This window comes from Podarcis vaucheri (assembly GCF_965113315.1).
Source record: "Podarcis vaucheri genome assembly, chromosome: 5".
Lineage (NCBI taxonomy): Eukaryota > Metazoa > Chordata > Lepidosauria > Squamata > Lacertidae > Podarcis > Podarcis vaucheri.
Window position 1 is genome coordinate 97,477,233 of NC_138763.1, and position 20,981 is coordinate 97,498,213.

Sequence of the window (20,981 nt, forward strand, 5' to 3'; positions counted from 1 at the left end):
GGTTCTGTTGTGTGTTTGAGAGGATCTGTTCTTGGATGTGTGGGGGTAGCTCTTTAACTATCTTGTTCAGTTCTTTTTTGTATTCCTGTGTGGGGTCTGAGTCCAGTTTTTTTTTTTAAAAGGCCCTATTGGAGAGTTGTCTGTGAACCTCCTGGATGTAATCAGTTTTGTTCATGATGACAACAGCTCCACCCTGAAGAAGTGTGCCTCTGAAGAAGTGTGCACACACACAAAAGCTTATACCAAGATCAAACTTAGTTGGTCTTTAAAGTGCTACTAGACAATTTTTATTTTTTTAAATATATTTTAAATATATTCACCCTGCAGTTGTTGGCCCCTCTGGGATTCCCCCTTTCTTCCGTTTCTTACACATGTCCATCTTAAATCTCAGCTCTTCTGCCAGCTCCTTATCCACCGGTTTCTTTAGACTCCTCTCACTTTCCTTTCTTGTTGGAACTGTCTGCCTTTGGACCTTCAATATTTCCCCTTTAAAAAACTCCCATTCATCTTGGACAGCGCCTGGAATGCAGAGGAATGAGCTCTATCAGCCCCTAGCCCTGTGAGTCACCAATGACTGATAAAGGTCATTCTTCTGCGAACCAGACACTGTCAGTGAAGGGAGTCCCTCTGCCACCAGCACCCGGTGCACCGAGGGAAAAACGTGTTCCATCGGCTCTGGTGCCACACAATCATTACTTCCTCTGTTTGAGGACCAGAGCGCAATGGCACTTTAGGAGTAGCAGTGGTTTCACATGTGGTGTACCACTGAGTGAAGGCGCCATCGTGCTCTGGCCCTCAAACCAGTCCAGGACGATGTATCACTACATCACCCAGGCCTAGTAGTGTGGTGTTGAATCCAGGCCTAAGATAAAAAGTGCTGCCACCGAGTTTGCAAACAGGTCGAGGTAAATATATTTCTGACAGTTATTGTAAGTTAGTTCTAGAAACTTGCCAGGAGAGGGACATTTGTGTACCCCTCTCGTATAACGTTCATAGGTATTAAACCTTATATAAAGAAGCTTGTGTGCTAGCTGAGAATCAAGGTCAGACGCATAGAAGCAATTTCCCTTTTTTTGTATCACACTTTGAACTTTGGCTAAGAGCAGATCACTCAAAGCCTATTCAGTATACGAAACTGTCGTTCCACCAGGAAATTTTAGAGAATTATTATTTCTAAAAGCACAATGTCTCCAAAAGCATGCTGTTACCACATTATGTTCCTTACACCTACGAGTGGAGTTTTTCTTCTAGGCTAGCATCTCATGCACATTCCAGATTGAACAGTGAGTCATGAAACTCTTGTTATTTTCCTGACTTTTATTATAATGACAATATGCATCCAACAAGCATGACTGATTTCTCCATATGATACATAAGATAGAATGGAATCAAACAGGGATAGCTATATAAAGATCGGTTATGTGAAAGGTTCACTTAGTTCTACATTGGGGAAGTTTCTGAGACTGCTTAATGTTGTACCTGGGGTTATTAACAGCCTAAATTTCTCAAGCAAGAGGATTAAGCATCAGTAGTAGATTATGCAAACAAAAAACAAAACAAACAAAACAGGAACAGCAGCTAAAGAATAAAATGTCCAAGGTTCAAATTTCATGTCAACCAGAAACTCTCAGCTTCATCCACCAACCATCCCAATCTGTAATATGCCTGCTATAAAAATTTTCTGTTTTTAGGGTTTTCTATTTTATCTGTGCTTTTGTAGTATTATCTGTAAGTTGCCTTGAGTCCCACTCTGGGGAAAAGGCGGAATAGAAATATATATAATAAATGTTTTGGATGCTTAAAAACTCTATATACATAATTGCTAGATGTGATTATTCAATAAATAATACAACGAGCTTTTGCAGTACAAAAAGAAAACTGTGATATCTTTGTAACTCTCTGATCTTAGCCATCTGGATCCCAATTTGGCTGGGTACTTAAGTACTTGAACATAAGCATATGAGCAATCTGAAGAGTTGAGTTGGAATATAGCGACTGCTGCAGTCAGGTATGCAACTTAACCCCCTCATCTTCATCATACTGAACAGAAGTTTGAAAAAGAGCAAACAGGGGAAGGAAGAGTAAAATGCACAAGTTATCATCCAAGCAGGAAAAAAGGAAAACAAGGAGGAGGGAACTAAAGGCATAATCATGGCCACTGGTCCCATCACCTCCTGGCAAATAGAAGGGGAAGAAATGGAGGCAGTGAGAGATTTTACTTTCTTGGGCTCCATGATCACTGCAGATGGTGACAGCAGTCATGAAATTAAAAGACGCCTGCTTCTTGGGAGAAAAGGAATGACAAACCTAGACAGCATCTTAAAAAGCAGAGACATCACCTTGCCAACAAAGGTCCATATAGTTAAAGCTATGGTTTTCCCAGTAGTGATGTATGGAAGTGAGAGCTGGACCATAAAGAAGGCTGATCGCCAAAGAATTCTGGTGCTGGAGGAGACTCTTGAGAGTCCCATGGACTGCAAGAAGATCAAACCTCTCCATTCTGAAGGAAATCAGCCCTGAGTGCTCACTGGAAGGACAGGTCCTGAAGCTGAGACTCCAATACTTTGGCCACCTCATGAGAAGAGAAGACTCCCTGGAAAAGACCCTGATGTTGGGAAAGATGGAGGGCACAAGGAGAAGGGGACAACAGAGGACGAGATGGTGGGACCATGTTCTCGAAGCTACCAGCATGAGTTTGATCAAACTGCGGAAGGCAGTGGAAGACAGGAGTGCCTGGCATGCTCTGGTCCAGGGGGTCACGAAGAGTGGGACACGACTAAACGACTAAACAACAACAACAACAACAACAATTGCTGTCAGGGCTTATCACCAACCACCCCAGGAAGGTGCAACATCCACCACAGGATGGCGCTGCCGAAAGGGCTGGGAGGACTCCCTCTCCCTGGCCTGGCACAAACCGGTGCAGGCTTGGAACGTCCCATGGGTCTCCACCCTCCAGCGCTGCTCCTGGCATCCTCCCTGTCCCCTTGGCGGCAGAGTTGAAGGGGAAGAAAGCCCTGTGAGTGCTGAGTGCGCCCCCCCCCCTTTCCCAGCCTCTGCCATGTCCCTTGTTGGGATGGTGGCAGCGAGGCAAACCCAGTTCTGCCGCCTTCCCCACCCCAGCCCAATCATCTGCAGACCACTTTGCCTTGCATAGCCTCACTTGCTGCCAAGGTGCAAGGCAAGCCCCCAGGCATACAGGCAGGCAAGCAGCCCTCTCTGCCTCTCTCTCCCTCTTCCTTCTTCTTTCTTCAGTCTTCTTCCTCCTCCCCCTCCATCACCACAGCCGCCTCCACCTCCCCTCTTGCCGGAAATGCCCATGGCACCTTTTTCTTCTAGGAAAAAAAAGCACTGACCTTAAGTATGCATACAAACTCAATGAGAGGTGTGAGCCTGATTTTGCCATGTAATCTCATTTATAATGATCTAATTTGAGACAAATTCCCATCTCCGCATCAACACAGAGAAGCCTTTTTCTTTTCTGATCTTTCATATTTGTCAAGAGTTGAAAATCCTTGTTCACAACAATATATCATGAAGAACTGTAGAAGAATAGCCAATGCGCTTGGAGAGACATTGTTTCTGGTTGTATAGCCAAAAAAAATTATTCTGATACTATGCCATAGTGAAATGTTTAACTGTTTCTTCAATTCTCCATGAACCTTCCCACCACACTTGCCATCCTCTCCTGCCACACCAATGTGGTGTACCCACTGGTATAGAAATGTGAGGTCTTAGCTCAGGAGGTCCAGGAGTTGGAGAAGCTTCAAAATTTCTTTCTTAAGAAAGTATTTCCTTTACCTGTTGGTACCAGTGCAGCATATGGCAGTGCAGAAGTGGGCTGGAACAGGCTGGAATACAAGTTCGACTCTTAAATTTCTAGAGCAGAATGTAAACTCTCCCATTTTCATGTCTGTTTTCTATAGCTTATGGCGCACTCTCAAAAGTCAATTGCTGCTTAGAGAACTTGAGAGTGAGCTAACTAAGATCCAGTCACGGTCTATATTGCAGTTATGGTTTCTTGTGTATGAGAAAGCTTCTTTGATATGCCATTTATCCATTCTTTTGAAATTTTCTAGCTGCATCCACATATTAAGACAGTTAATCAGAAAGCTAACTGTTTGGAGGCAGTTACCTTAGCTTCACAGAGAATTGCTTTTACAGAATTAAAACTCAGTGTTATGCCTTGTGCCTTTCTGGATAGATGCTACAAGAAATTACCTTTGGAACAACATTTCTATGTCTTCTGCAAGGCAGCTATACAGGCCATACAGTAGTTCACTGTATTCTTCACCAATGTCCTCTCTATAAAGATCCTCATGAAATTTCTCAATCTTTGTTTAGCCTTAGGAAGACTTTTGTTACACTAAGTGAATTTGGGTACATTTTGCTATTAGGCAAGGAAGATGGTGTTACATTGCCTGCTTTCTTATTTATGTTGGCAGCCAAGGACTTAGGAACCAAATCGGTGTTCAACTCTGAATGTCTATGTTTGTTATGCCTTAAAAGGTAAAGGTAAAGGGACCCCTGACCATTAGGTCCAGTCGTAGCCGACTCTGGACTTGCGGCATTCATCTCGCTTTATTGGACGAGGGAGCCTGCATACAGCTTCCGGGTCATGTGGCCAGCATGACTAAGCCGCTTCTGGCGAACCAGAGCAGCGCACAGAAACGCCGTTTACCTTCCCGCCGGAGCGGTACCTATTTATCTACGTGCACTTTGACGTGCTTTTGAACTACTAGGTTGGCAGGAGCAGGGACCGAGCAATGGGAGCTCACCCTGTCGCAGGGATTCAAACCACCGTCCTTCTGATCGGCAAGTCCCAGGCTCAGTGGTTTAACCCACAGCGCCACCCGCTTCCCTTTGTTATGCCTTATAATTAAGCAAATACCACGATTACTGCACTGGCGGGGCTTGATGGGAATTGCAGCCCCACCTCTGGAGGGCCCCGCAAAAGTTACCCCGGCCCTATGCCATGGGCCCAGTATCTCTTACTCTTAAGCTGAAAGTCCACAGACAGGGTTTGTTCTTTTAACTCAAGCACTAGCTTCTGAAGCATGCTATTTACCGGTAATTGCATATGCTTCCATATACAGTGGTACCTCGGGTTAAGAACTTAATTCATTCTGGAGCATAGCTGTCAACTTTCAGATTTGAAAACAAGGGATCAGCAGCCAAAATAAGGGATCAGCAGCCTCACCCGTCCAAGGCACTCCTGTCTTCCACTGCCTCCCACAGTTTGGTCAAACTCATGCTGGTAGCTTCGAGAACACTGTCCAACCATCTCGTCCTCATGGTTCAATGTTACTAGTGAGCAAAGTTACCCAGTCAGGATTTGAATCTTGGTCCTAACTTTTGGGGTTAAGTTTCTATTTAGCTGTCCATTAATACTGACAAAACGTATCTCCCATTCATCTCTCAGATCCCCTTGTAAATCTAAAGTACTGAGCTCACCACATCCTGCGGTAATATAACAACCCCAAGTTAATTACGCATTGTGTGAAGGTAAGTATGTGAAGCTACAGCATTCCTACTATCAGCTTAAGTGACACATTCTGTCTCTCTCTCTCTCTCTCTCTCTCTCTCACACACACACACACACACACACACACAGAGCAAAGGGATACAGCAGCAAGGAAACCACCACACCGCTGGGAAGCGCTGAAGCAAAGGCGAGTCCCCAAGCAACATGGCCGATTTGATCGGCATAAGGCATGCAAACTCCACACACACACACCCCAGTCGTTCTCAGACCCCTTATTGGGCAGCTGAGCAACGCAGTTAAGGAGCCTCCCTGGCGGGCAGGGAGGGAGAGGAGTTGCTTCCTTTGAAATCCGGGAAATTTACGGGATATCAACAATCCGGGATAGCAGCGGAAAACAGCGCTGGAATAAGGGAGTTTCCCGCCAAATAAGGGAAGGTTGACAGCTATGTTCTGGAGGTCCGTTCTTAACCTGAAACTGTTCATAACTGAGGAACCACTTTAGCTAATGGGGCCTCCCGCTGCCGCCATGTGATTTCTGTTCTCATCCTGAAGCAAAGTTCTTAACCCGAGGTACTATTTCTGGGTTAGCGGAGTCTGTAACCTGAAGTGTCTGTAACCTGAAGCATCTGTAACACATGGTACCACTGTACACAACGCCGTCAGACAGCCAGGGGTCCTTTAGATGTTGTAGGTATCCAGCTTTTTCTAAAACCTCACCGAGTGAAACAAACAAATGGTTACCAGGGAAGCAAGCACACCAGCGGGAACTGGGAAAGGCAAGACGCAGCACCAAGGGCAACAAGGTGCTGAGATGTAACTGGTAGCAATATGCTGTTACTTTGGTAGCTCTGTGTGAAAGCTGTCAATACTTGGCCTCTAAGAGAGGTTATAATTAACAGATGCAGCAATGAAGCATGTCAGCTAGCTTGTTTCTGATCATGTCACCACCGCAGGCTCCCAGAAAACACCGGCACCTTCACTGCTTAACTATAACACTGTACGTTCAGGCATTAAGCATACATTAAGCCCACTCACAAATAGCCATATGCCACACATCCATGAGCATACAAAGCAGCCATGCAGGTAGTCTCCTGTCTCCATAATCCTAGAATGCACAGTAACTGCTCCTCACGCTTTGCAGGTTTTACTAGTGTATTACATTTTTAAAAAACAGCTAGAAACACAGCCCCACTCTCCCACAACAAGGTAAGGAGCTTGTGGGAAATGTTTAAAGGATTCCAGAATCTGAGCAAGACAAGCACAACACCCACAATCAGTCTGATTTAAATGAAGAACAAGTGCAGTAGCAGTAGTCCTGCAGCAATTCTGTTTAGTAGCAATAGTCAAACAGAAACCATTAATACATGCTGCAATGGAAGGGGGAAAGGTCTCTCCCCCCCCCCCATTCCATCCTCCTTGGCAGTCTGGGTATGTCAAGCAGGCTGTCATCACACCCCCATTTAGACTCCCTCTATTCCCCAGACAGAAGTGACTTCTAGGGATTCAAAGCACATCTTTAGGGAGGGAGACAGAGAGATCACCAAGCCTACCCGGTTTCTTTCTGAGCCCCAGGCAGTTTGCGTTCTCTATCAGATTACTAAAACACATATACAAATTTATCTCCAGTTATGCCTTGACAAAATATGTGGACGGACACCATGAAGACATTTCATCAAAGGCAACTTTTTGTTAGTATTTTGTCTGCTCAGCAACAGCAACCTGACATGGATGCAGGCAGCTTCCAGAATCTCTATAGCATATAGCAGGTGAATATTAATAAGAAATACCGTATTTTTTGCTCTATAAGATGCACCAGACCACAAGACGCACCTAGTTTTTGGAGGAGGAAAACAAGAAAAAAAATATTCTGAATCTCAGAAGCCAGAACAGCAAGAGGGATCGCTGCGCAGTGAAAGCAGCAATCCCTCTTGCTGTTCTGGCTTCTGGGATAGCTGCGCAGCCTGCATTCGCTCCATCAGACGCACACACATTTCCCCTTACTTTTTAGGAGGGAAAAAGTGAGTCTTATAGAGCAAAATATATGGTACATTTAAGAATAGATATTCCATGAGAAAAAATAAGATTAGTTTGGTGTTCCACTTATAGATGAATAAATTTAACACAAAGCCAAGTGTAATAAAACATTACAACTTGACTCTCTTCCCCATGATTAGATACTTCAATGGAAAAGGCATAGCAATCTGAACTGGATGTTTTGATTCAAGTTTTTCAAAACACATCTGTGCCATTATTTAATAGCACAAGAAGATGATTTGATTTCAAATTCATTTCTTTGTAAGAGATTCTCAAACACAATCTTAGAAAATGGCTGGTTTCCCAAAGAGGAAGCTGTATAAGTGTGGGTGTGAGCGCGAATGTGTGAATGTACCTTTCATGATTAGCCCCCTCCTATCTGCTGTAGTCTGATATTTAAGGATTTAAGCATTTTTGAATATGTGCACTTGAGTGAAACCTGCACATTTCCCAAACTGGAAAGCTTCCTTGTCTGCCACACTTTCTCTCTTTCCCCCAATCCCTTGGATACTAATCTTCCAGATTTCGCCAAAGCTAGTCAGAAATACATGAATACAGCAAATCTCGGTATTGCTAAATTTTGGAAGAGTACAAAATCCTCCAGCAGTGACACAATGGCTGAAGAAAACTTGGGCAATTGTCTTCCTGATAAAGCAAACGTGATTAGGAAAGCAACAGGTAACACTTATCAAAACATATTTGATGAAAGATGATCCATGTTTATTCAATTTTGGAATGACAACGTAAATAGCAGATGAGTAACTCTGGGACTGGGAAAGACCCAAGTGTTAAAAAACATGAGAGGCTCTGAGAGTAGAGTCAGCATGGTCTATAAGTGAACTGCTGCTGAATAATTGAGATCTTCCGGCCACATTAATATGATCTATATACTAGACCTAACACACGAGCAAGTGCAAACCCAGGGTGTCTGGTCTTTGTATGCTAAGCCAAGAAGAGGAAGTGGGTTGTTTCCTATAATGAGAACGACAAACCTGTTGTAATGTCCAAAAGGTCACCTTAAATAGCCGGTATGAAGCCTCTGCCTTGATGTCCTTTATTTAGGACATTTCCTTTGAAATTGGTTAGAGGCCTAGTAGCATATATTTGCAAACATTGATGCAAGGTTTAAACTGATGAACCTGTACCCATGGTCCCATACCTTCAAGGCAAATTGTTCCATGAATATAGGATTACAATTAATGTACAAATCTTGTAAACTAAACATATTTTTTCTTTTCCCAAGAAAAAATGGTTTTCTATGAAGGAGAATCAACAACCTGAGGATAATATCCCAGTGGAAACAGAGGGGAACATACTGGAGAAAATGACCCTGCAATGTGTTTCCATATCCTGATCCAATTGAAAGTATATGGCTTGTGATTTTTTTGTATCTAAACCACAGAGCCTAGGGCTTGCCGATCAGAAGGTCAGCAGTTCGAATCCCTGCAAGGGGGTGACTTCCTGTTATTCAGTCCCAGCTCCTGCCCACCTAGCAGTTCGAAAGCACACCAAAAGTGCAAGTAGATAAATAGGTACCGCTCCAGCGGGAAGGTAAACGGCGTTTCCATGCGTTGCTCTGGTTTCGCCAGAAGTGGCAACCCCAGAGTCATCTGCAACTGGACCTAACGGTCAGGGGTACCTTTACCTTTACCTAATACCTCTAAATCCATATGTGGTAACATCTCATGCTGCAACATAATCCATTTTTAAGCAATCTTTCTCAAAATAAAACTAAGCTGTCCCAAATGAAAAGCATCATAATACGACGAAAATGGAGGAATTTCCCATCTGCCCCCTGCCCCAGTTTTCTAGAATCATGGCCAACCTGGGATTCTTTTTCTAAACTCCAAACACAGATACCCTTTTTTTGGCCATTTTTTTTCAAAATACTTGCTTGAAGATGGATGGGGAGAACTCAAAATAATAATATATATTTTTGGAAGTATCACCATTTGTGCCATTACAGTTCTTCCTAACACCTATAACTGTAATTTACTCTGTCTGCCTATGTCCTTTTTTTAATTTTTTCACTAAGGGAACATAATTTAAAGCATTTATTTATTCATGTTTTGGGGTATCCAGATTCCTAGGTTTTAGTAACCCTTTTAACTTGGTGGAACATGTACCAATTATTTTAGGCACAGTTGATCATTTTGGGTACACTGAAAAACATTATTAAAGATTATCCAGATTAATTCTAAGGCCTGCCACCCTTTCATATTTACAAAGTTTTTTTTGACAATGCTGGTAAGGTTATACCATATGCTCAGAGGCTCTTCTTCTACCTTTCTCCCCAGAAAACCACACATATTTCAATTATTATGTATTACTGTCACCAGGGGGTTCAGAGAGAGGTCAAAGAGCAATTGGACAAGGGGCAACCCTGCTCTGTGCCCCTTCTGTCAAAATGGGATTTACATCTTAGGATGAACTATTGCAAAACTGGCACCCTATAAAGCTTTGATTGTCGCTATAAATAGAGTTCTAATACTCAAGTGAAGGAGCCACACCTCAACTAATGGAAATGGTGGAAACAGAATATAACAAATCATAGAATTATAGAGTTGGAAGGGATCATAAGGGTTATCCAGTCCAGCCCCCTGCAATGAAATATGATTGTGCACTACAGATTGCACATTACAGATTAATACAGTATGGTGAAATGGATGAAATATAAATACTTAAGTGCTATAATTCAACCCCTAGCTAATCTTACAGTTCATATTGTGAAAGCCTGTACAAGAATTAAAAAAAAACCCAGTGAATTATTCTTCCAGTAATTTTTTTGGCCAAAGAAAAGATAAATGCTCAGGTTAAGAGAATAATTATTCTGAGAAAACTTTGGTTCCAAGGATATGATCACTAAGAAAATAATAACTCTGATCCTTCTGCCATCAGGCTCTCACTATTGAGCCATGCTTATTGATGGAAATGCTTTCATGGAAATGCCAAATGAATGCAATTAAGTTATCACCTGCCTGTTCTACTGGCCAGTTAGTTATATAGGTTTTTTCCATTTGAAAGGGGGCAGCTAATCAATTCTGCCCTCAAGATCTATGTGCACAAATGCTTTACGGGGCTGAAATTTGGGGAACTGGTGTCAAATCTGAACAAAAAGTTCTACAAAATAGATTTATGAGGCAGATACTAGGGCTTCCTCCAGGGACAACATCGGCTCATCTTAGAGCTGTTGGGTCTCCCCTTGATAGCTGCCAGATTTGCTCTAGCCTACCTTAGATACTGAGGTAGACTAAATACCTTTGAGGACCATATTCTCACCAAGCTCTGCTGGTTGGAGCAATTAAGGACAGGAAGTTGGGCACAAAATGTCAAGACAAGCTTAGGGCTTATAATCTCCAAATGGAGAAGTTACAAATTGGATCTTCTACCATGACACCAACCAGCATCTATTATTCTATCTGGTATCCTCAAATCAAGGACAACTATTCAAGGCCTCACTACCTTGAGACACCTGACTTTTCCACAATTATACGGGGCCTTTGTTGAACAGCTCTACTCTCTCATTTGCTGAACTGAAAATAAGTTTTACCTTAGAAACAAAACCAGATGATCTTAGGACAATAAAACATACATTGATTAAGTGTGTTACATTGCTCACAATGCGTTGCATTGGTGTGTTACATTGGTCACAAAAACACATGCATCCCCCTGACCAGGTTTGAACTTTATTGTCTTCTTTGAGGTTTTCAGCATTAAAAGAAAATGTGATGAGATGCTTGTGGCCAATATACTGCCACAGAATGCAAGTTGCATAGCACAAATTTGTTGCCATGGTGTCCCTTAAAATGAATAGTGTAAGGAATTGGTGGGGAACCTATAGTTCTCCAGATGTTGCAGGACAACATATCCCACCACCCCAGGCCAATGACAATGTTTGCTGGGGCTGATGAATCTGGGAGTCCAAAGCAAAAAGAAAGAAAAAAAAGGGGGGGGGGAGTTGTGCTGCCAGTCACCGATGCAGGATTCTATTTTAATAATAGAATACCTGAATAAATAAGGAATGAAACATGATCATCCCAATGTGTTTCAAATATCACCTTTCTTCAAGGGATCGACTGAAAATTATGATACACCCAATTTAACAACCATCCATGTATAGGCATCACTGCAGCCATGTGAAAGACAACGCATATTTAAGTTATACCAAGCTACCATACAACAGATTTAATTAAATAAACAGGAAGAAAGGCTCACCTTTTCAACTTCATGTAATTTTCATTGGCTGCAGGTCTGCACTCTGCACGCTGGACTACTATTCCTTCCAGAGACAGTTTTTCTGAAATAGAAGGAAACCCAGATTACCAGCAAAAGTCCTATGAGTATGAACGGTAGCCATTTTAATAAGTTGTATTTTTATTTATGCTTTGAGTGTGATAAAGCACTCGATATGCCCAAGATTTTTTCAAAACGGTTTTACTTCTGTAGTAGAATCAGTCCAATCAACAATTTTAACAAAACAAACCATCAGGCTATTGACAGCATGTGCTCTTGTCCTATTCCAGTACAGTGGTACCTCGGGTTAAGAACTTAATTCGTTCTGGAGGTCCGTTTTTAACCTAAAACTGTTCTTAACCGGAAGCACCACTTTAGCTAATGGGGCCTCCCACTGCTGCTGCTGCGTCGCTGCTGCGCGATTTCTGTTCTCATCCTGAAGCAAAGTTCTTAACCCAAGATACTATTTCTGGGTTAGCGGAGTGTGTAACCTGAAGCGTCTGTAACCCAAGGTACCACTGTATATGAGGAAATTGTCGTCAAACATCTTCAAAAGACTACAACCTTTCCCCCATGCACAGGTGTGTTCCTCTAGTATATGGGTATTGCCAATGATACCCTACAACCAGGTTATAGTTATGCTTTTGTAGGTTCACAACACCAGCATACAATTTTTTTCAGCCAGCACAGGGGGATTTAGTCGCAATTTCATCCTCGGGAAAGAATAACGCAATGTACAGGTAACCCCAACACTGTATCAGTTCCATCCACTCAATATACTTATATAAATATAAAATATGGACAAACCATTTGCACGCTTAGATGTAATCTTTGAAGTACAGTCTATTAAGCTGTTGGTTCCTATCTGTTCCTATTTTAGACTCATGCAAACATAATAAATAACAAGCCTATGACTAAGCCTCATGGTTATGGAGAACTGTCTGAAAATGTGGAGATAATACCTAGATTCAGAAACTAGGCTATGAGAAGAAAATGGAGGTATTCTTAAGACATCCTGGCTAGCTCTCTGTCCATCCTTGCAACTCCTAATCCTGTTGTGCAAGCGTTGCCCTCGCTTGTACGCAGGAGGAAAAGCTAAGTTCTTTTTTGGCATGTACATGGCGAGAGTAAATGCACCTCTAAAACCTGTAAAAAGATTAGCATTGCTTGTTGTATGACAGTGGATTCAGCACTAGCGGAAACTGTGTGGATAACACCTGAATTATATGAGTCATAGAACTGCAGAACTGGAAGGGACCCACAGGGTCATTCAGTCCAACCCCTTGCAATTCAGGAATCTCAAACGTAAATACATTTTGGCATGGATGGGGCAGCCTAAATATTAAAAAGAATTAAAGTTAATATACTACTTGATTCTTAGCTATAGAAATATTCCTTAATGCTGTAGCTATGCCACAGCAAATAGCAAATAGCAAGAAGATGATGTTGAAAGAGTTAATCCCCCCCCCTTGCTGTGGAATACAAAGCTACAGACCCAACCTTTCTTACACGAAGGAAGTAGACATCCATACTTGCACAGCTTTCCTTGTCATCTACCTTGTTGCAAGTATTTGCAAAGGGAGAATCGGTTGTTTAAGATCTGAGCCTGAAAGCCATGGCTGCTACAAGAAGAAACAGGGCTGCTTTTCCAGTGCCATGTTGTGGTCATTTTCTCATCGCTGAAGTGTTGCTAAGCTGTAATATTGTGTGGTATATACAGAGATTTGTGACAAACCTACCAGCTTTCTTTCACATTGCAACAGCAGTGTCAATTTAACCAGAAACTGAACTGATCTGTCAAATATAGCCATATAAATTCAAACCAATTAAGTCATCTCTACTAGCAATATTTTTGCCAATAAAATTATTTTCTAATGGGGGGGGGGAATCCCAGACTGCTTTATATGGTTAAAAAGCAGGTTCGCCCTAGAAATCCATTTTATATAAAACACTGTTTGTTTTAACACTACGTTTAATTTTATGACAATATTATCAACAGTTGCGTTTCAGAGCAAGGTGCACGAGCAAAATGCAACAGGACGACGAAAAGCTTAAAAAATGGTTGAAAAGTATAAATATTAAAGGTTTTTGAGGTTACTGTTTGGTAACCCTTTTTGAAAAGTATTTTACAACAAATAGCTAGGATTCCTCCACCATTTCATAATTTTCAATATACTATATTTCAACTTAATACCAAGATGCAGGTAAACAGCTAATTTCTTTCTGCATAAACAAAAGACACTTCTTAATCATTTAAACTTCAGAGTCTTCAAGAGGAAAAATAACTAAGACGCCTTTCTCCCTTGCCATCCTCTTGCCCTTATACGGTTAAATGCAAATTGCATCTTCCAGTCATACTCCCAGTATCACACTGCATACATATAGCTTCTACGCCACCTACTGCAAGGCTGTTGCCGACAAGCTCATGCAATGCTTCCAGCACTCCCATTCTATCATTGTTCTAGAGCTGAATAAAGGTGCCTTTTTGACGAAATCTCCATACAAAGCAAAAGGAGGACAAAGCAAGAAAGCCGTCTTAAAGAACGGAGCACAAAACAGGCGTGAAATGGAGAGCAACAAAAAATGCAACGACTCGGAAGGCACCGATCAAGGCAAGAATTGTAAAATGTCTCCAATTACTCTCAACGTTGGTGGATATCTGTACGTTACGCAAAAGCAAACACTAACCAAGTATCCAGACTCTTTTTTGGAAAGAGTTGTCAGTGGAAAGGTTCTCTGTCCATCTGATGCAGATGGCCATTATTTTATAGACAGGGATGGGCTGCTCTTTAGGCACGTTCTGAACTTCCTACGGAATGGAGAATTGCTTCTACCAGAGGGATTTAAAGAAAACCATCTTCTGGCACGAGAGGCAGATTTTTTCCAGCTTAAAGTGTTAGCTGATGCAGTGAAATTAAGGTGGGAGAAGGAGCAGCTTGCAGCCAGGGAGACTACCTTTCTGGAGATAACAGACAGCCACGACCGTTCGCAGGGCCTTCGGATTTTTTGCAATGCTCCTGATTTCATAACAAAAATAAAATCGCGCATTGTTTTGGTATCCAAAAGCAGGCTGGATGGCTTTCCAGAAGAGTTTTCAATCTCTTCCAACATCATCCAGTTCAAATACTTCATAAAGTCAGAAAATGGGACTCGGCTTGTTTTGAAGGAAGACAATACTTTCGTGTGCACCTTGGAAACTCTTAAGTTTGAAGCTATAATGATGGCACTGAAATGTGGATTTAGGTTGCTGACCAGCCTGGACTGTTCCAAAGGGTCAATTGTTCACAGTGATGCACTTCATTTTATCAAGTAATTACTTCTTCTCTCAATAGACAAAAGGCCACAAGCATGCAGCCTGTAAATCTAATTAAACTTCAAGACATCGCAAAATGATTTATTCAACTCTGTACACCACAGAGCACTGCTGCTAATGAATAAATGTGAGCTAATGGTATGTAAACTGTAACATCCATCTATGAGTTCTTTGTGCCTAAATTTATTAATAAAAGAGATACTTACTAAACATGATTTAAAAAATCAGACTGAATGCTGAAGCAATTTACATCTCTGTCTCCTCTCTCCTGTCTCTTTACCACAGAATCTAGCTAAAATATTAGTATGTGCTTTTGTGGCTAATATGCAGTACATCTTATTTCACTCAAGAATGATAAAAGTGTTTTCTTTTCAACATACACAGTTTTCTAACTAAATACATCCTGGTTTTCAGATACCAATTAAGTTTCAGTTTTTACTTGCTGGTTTAAATGCAAGTCATACTGAATAATTACAGAAGATATATAAACATGCCCACTCCATTTCAAAAAGCTATACAGGAGATTTTATCTTGTACTTCGAAAATATGATTTATATAAAGGAACCCAGTTTTGTTGCTTGTTGTAAAGATTATATACTCTGCGATGTAAGTGATGAGTAAAATGCAATTACGCTGTTTCTATCTTGCTTACTAATTTCACATAGCTATTGAACTAAAAAAATATTCAAACTTCATTTCCACAAAGGCTTGCTTTTTAGGATCCTGTATTGCAGGTCTTCCATATTATCAGCATGAAAACTTAAATCAACATATCAACATTGCCGTGGTTTGGTAGAAAACATGTTCTGGCTGGAGGAGGAAAGAAATGTAGGCAGATGCTCTACAAATTTTAAATTCTGAACTATAACTACAAGCGTTAGTTATGCCCATCTTGACTAAAACAATGAGCTGTACTTTAACTATATCATGACAAATCTTTGAACAAAATAAGATGATGATGAGAATTATGTCTAGAGGTTTTTTGCACTTCTACGAGTGAGAAAATGACATATAGAACCCGGTGATGTCACACAGAATTTTGATCTCCAGCAAGTTTAACACTAAGAGCCACTTAGTATTTGTAGAGGCCTTTTCAAAGCTCTACACATACATTAACTTGCTGCAATACTTCCAAAAAATCAAAGTGTGCCATAGTATACAGAGTATATAGTGTGAGAGTATGAGCAGAGTATGAGAAATAATGCTTTCTCTAAAAGCTAAGCAAGCAAGTGTATGCAAGAGGAGAGGTTCATACTGGGGACTTTCCAATTTGTAGCTCAGTCTCTGACCAAAAGAGAAGTGCAACATACCGGATTGTCAATAGTAAAGTTTTCATTTACCAACGAGGATATAGAAATATCAGCTCTTATAACCTGCCAATGCTTCTGAAGCGTATGTCCCAAAATAAGCACGCTACAACTACTTTTCATGTGTTTGGAATCACAAAATAGATATAGTGGGTGCTTTGCAGAACATCAAATGGATGTGGTCCCAGGTTGGTATGCAGTGATCGGGACCCTGTTCCAGAGGAACAGCTATCAGTCCGCTAAACAGGGCTCTGTCCTTACTTTACCAATCATCAGCTGCCAGCACAAATCACAAAAGGCTTCTTAAACCCCGATTTTTAAAAAAACAAAAACCATTTGTGATACAATGGAGAAAGAGGTGATTTGCTAAAGATCAGAAAGATGGGGAAGTCTGTACAGGTTTGCCTGTATATGTGCATTAGGTCTCTCTTGCCCCCTGCCCCCTGGATTTAGTTTGACAGAGACGTTAGAGAAGTAGTTCCTAACTTGTGGGTCATGGACCCCTGAGGGCCCACGAAGTTATCCCAAGGGGTCCACAAGTAATGATCGTCCAGCTAGCACTTGACTGATTCCCTCTGCCTCTTCAATAGCAGCATCTCTAGGAGCCCTACATGAACACTGGGGAGCTTGCGGTTGCTGAAAAGCACTGGTTATTGTTGTGGGTGTGGCCTGTGCCTTCCTCGCTTTCCTTGGTTGGTGCTTGGTATGAGATGTACCTGGAAGAACCTGGGGGGAAGGCACAGGAATGCAGTGGTTTCTAGCACTGCTTCCCCTCCTTGCTGCTTTGCCTAAAGAAGCGTGTGGCACTAGAGGTTTCTGGCCTTTACATTGCCCTATACACAGGGCTTTCTGGTAGGAGACAGAATGAAAGTCTTCAATTTGATTTTAGTGGTTATGGTATGGACCGTAAGTGGGGGGTTTGCCTCTTAACTACTGACTATAGTCACGTTCATTAGTTTTGGCGATATTAGGGGTTCCTTTTGTTGCTTTATTGGGATACATTCCAGGGGTAGGTAAAGGTAACTCTGGGGTTGCGGCGCTCATCTCACTCTATCGGCCGAGGGAGCCGGCGTACAGCTTCCGGGTCATGTGGCCAGCATGACTAAGCCACTTATGGCGAACCAGAGCAGCACACAGAAACGCCGTTCACCTTCCCGCTGGAGTGGTACCTATTTATCTACTTGCATGTTGACGTGCTTTCGAACTGCTAGGTGGGCAGGAGCTGCGACCGAGCAACGGGAGCTCACCCCGTCACGGGGATTTGAACCGCCGACCTTCTGATCAGCAAGCCCTAGGCCCAGTGGTTTAGACCACAGCACCACCCGCCTCCCCATTCCAGGGATCGGAGTTGCCTAATTCCTGGGGTGGGGGCTCGCTTGTTTGAAGGCTTAGTTCATTTGGGCTGTCTGCTGTTCTGAGTTGCATTTGCTGCTCATGCCAACTGGCTTATAAAAAAAACAAAAATGAATAAAATGTTAAGTATAAATAAAATAGAATCAAATTACAGTAACTGTGTCGGGTAGCTTTATTCACAGTGACAAGGATTCACTGAAGTGTACAATTCATAGCTCTGATTTGACACAAAGGAACATATTATATTAGTGGCAATGCAAGTTCTCCTTTTCATCCTTTCGGGGATTGTTTCAATTGAGTTCACGGGGGGGGGGTAAATTAGTATTTAGTTTGGTATGATTGATTACTTGGGATTGCTGACCATTATACTGGATAAATAAATGAATAAATTTATAATTATAAATAAAAATGGTATTTCATACCTTTTGAATAAATTGGGTTAATCAGTGGGTACATTGGGGTCAAACAGATTTATATTTATGATTAAATTTATATTTAATACCTTTTGTAATTAATCCTTGGATTGTTAGTTGCTGAGTATGATGGGGAAATAAATGCTTTTTTCCTGCTTTCTTTGATTTTGGCACATTTTATTATAAGTTTTTTGTCATTGTGTATTTCCTCAATTAACAGAGCCTAAAATCACAACAATTAGAATGTGGGGGGGTCCACATTTCTTAAAAAGTGGTATTCATACTCATAAAGTTGGGAACCACCATATTAGAGGACTGAGAAAGGTTTGAGCATAGGAGAAAATTGTCAGGGATTGAGGAATGAAACCTGGTAGAGGTGCAATACTGGCTTCCCACAAGCTATGTTGTAAATTCAGGAGCCAGCATCAAGAAAGTTTACTCCCCCTCTACATATCCAGTGCAAATTCCTTCAAATGATGTGCTACTCTTAACTATAGGATTCAATGTTATATTTTTTGCCACGGTTAAAGTCGAAAAAGGAAGGAAGGGGGACATGAAGGAAGGAAGGACACGTTCCCAAGACTGATCCAGATTTATATATTTTGCAGGTAGCCAGGGTGCTCTCAAGACAAGTATTTCTACTCCTAAATAACTGAAACTTCAGCTTTTTGTTTCCATTAAAGCCCCAGGGCCATATGCAGCCCATTGCCTGTTCTAGTAAGAACAGAACAGTTTCTGGGATTATTGCCAGACAGCAGAATTGGATTCCAATGGGAACTATGATTCTCAAAAGATAGATGCAGGACTACATCAGATGGCACAGGAAAGTGTGATGCGTACATGGCTCTCTGACACACAAATCCCAAGGGCACAGCTTCATGTTTACTTACCTCTAAGCGTGCTAGACCTTGGATTATGCCCACACTTTAAAGGATTAAAGGCTTCTTATAAATATTTTTACAACATTAGCTTGATCTTTCCTATTTGTTTCTAATCTGCTAATACTTTTGGTCATTACATTGTTCCAATAAGGTCCAAAAGAATTTCTAAAAAGTGAAGCACAGGGTTCTTGGGATTCTTTCAGCAGCTCATAGCTGACCTTTCAATTAAGGAGCGGCACCAGCCCACATTTCATACAGACCTGGCCTTTTTGGATATCTCTTATGTCTGGGATGGGCTAGAAACAGTGTGAGCCTGACAACTTCCATTGACAGCCACCAACCACTTTCATGAATATGATATCTAAATGGGATGAAGCCACATGAAGCTATTCTATTTGAGTTGCCCCAGGTTTTGCATTAAGAAAATACATACCAGATTGGTAGATAAAGCAAAGATTTCCTTTGATTTTTAAATCCAGTGCTTAAAGAATAGGATATCTGGCAGCCGGCAGCCTCATTAACTGCCCTAACAAATCAGAAATGGCTCTGCTTCCCATGCTGTCAAAAATACAACTCTGTAACCATAAAATATGGAGGAGGCTATTGCTCACAAAGTGTCACATCAAACATTTTCTCCAAACAAGTTTGCACTAAACCATCAGTTACCATGACTGTGTGATTAGTTTTTTTAAGTAACTGCAGAGCATTAAGACAATGACTGAAGCTTGCTATTAAGTCATTATATTAGAAGGCAAGCATTCTCAGAATTGAACTGATATACCTGAAGGTTAGCTTCTCATGCCATAGCATCATGGAAGAAGCTAGGATCACAGTGGGAGCTCTTTTGGCAACATAAGAAACTATGGGTTGTAACAATGGGAATGAGTCTTGGGCTCATGGTCTCCTGCTCTCCTCTCCTTCCCCAGTGTGAAAGTGAAGAGATCAAAAGCTTTCGCTTCCATTTTTTCCATTTATTTTTCATTTAAATACAACATATACTTTTCGCTCTATAAGACACACTTTTTGCCTCCTAAAAAGTAAGGGAAAATGTGTGTGCATCTTATGGAGCGAATGCAGGCTGCGCAGCTAAGCCAGAAGCCAGAACAGGGAGAGGGAGCGCTGTGCAGCGCTCCTGCTCGCTGTTCTGGCTTCTGGATTCATCGTGCGAAGCCTCCGCAGGGCAGCGGGTGCCTTCATCCTGTCAGTCTGACGCGGCCCGTCAGTCCCTTCTCCCTCCTTGGGGAAAAGCCCCCAAGAGCCGCAAACATGCTCTGCGCGCTCTTTAAAGGGAGTGCGGCTCTTGCGGGCTTTTCGCCGAGGAGGGCAGCCCGTCACTGACAGGCTGTCCTTCTCCCACCTCATAGAAAAGCCCGCAAGAGCCGCGCTCCCTTTAAAGAGCGCGCAGCTCTTGGCTGGCTTTTGCGGGAGGTGGGGCAAGGGACAGAGCGCGCAGCCTCTTCCAGGCAGAGGGAGCCTTCATCCCGCTGCCCGGGAGAGGCTTCGGCAGCTATCCCAGAAGCCAGAACAGCAAGAGGCTATCCCAGAAGCCAGATCCCTCTTGCTGTTCTGGCTTCTGGGATTCACAATTCCCCCCCCCCTTGTTCTCCTCCTCCAAAAACTAGGTGTGTCTTATCGTCTGGTGCATCTTATAGAGCGAAAAATACGGCAACTACAGTAACCTGTCCAGTGGTACATTCTTATTCACTTTCTTATGAAGTACATAGTACACAAGCAATACATTTATTTATGCATTATCAACTCAAGTAGCCTCTCCACAGAGATTCTTCTGTTGAGGGTGGAATCAAAGTATATTTCATCTCATTTATAAAGGAAAAACAAGCCAAGTTTCACCAAAAGTGTCCATCCTTGAATTGCTTTTAATTACCCTTCTGTGGCAAGTAACGCATTGCAACAGAGCCACATTCCAAATATTTTTTAACCAGATTTCAATGGGGATTTCTA

The 20,981-nt window shown here is 42.0% G+C and overlaps 2 protein-coding genes across 2 annotated transcripts in view; one reads left to right on the forward strand and one right to left on the reverse strand.

The window, feature by feature from the left end:
• The window catches only part of GTF2F2 (general transcription factor IIF subunit 2), a 57,841-nt gene that overhangs the window by 17,078 nt on the left and 19,782 nt on the right, over window positions 1-20,981 (reverse strand). The window contains exon 6 of the mRNA XM_082223289.1: window positions 11,735-11,816. Coding sequence (XP_082079415.1) covers window positions 11,735-11,816 — 82 coding nt within the window. The remainder of the gene's footprint in view (window positions 1-11,734; window positions 11,817-20,981) is intronic.
• On the forward strand, window positions 13,889-16,412 carry KCTD4 (potassium channel tetramerization domain containing 4). Its single transcript, XM_082223294.1, has one exon. It carries the CDS (start codon window positions 14,085-14,087, stop codon window positions 15,063-15,065), a length of 981 nt encoding a protein of 326 aa, XP_082079420.1. The 5' UTR covers window positions 13,889-14,084; the 3' UTR covers window positions 15,066-16,412.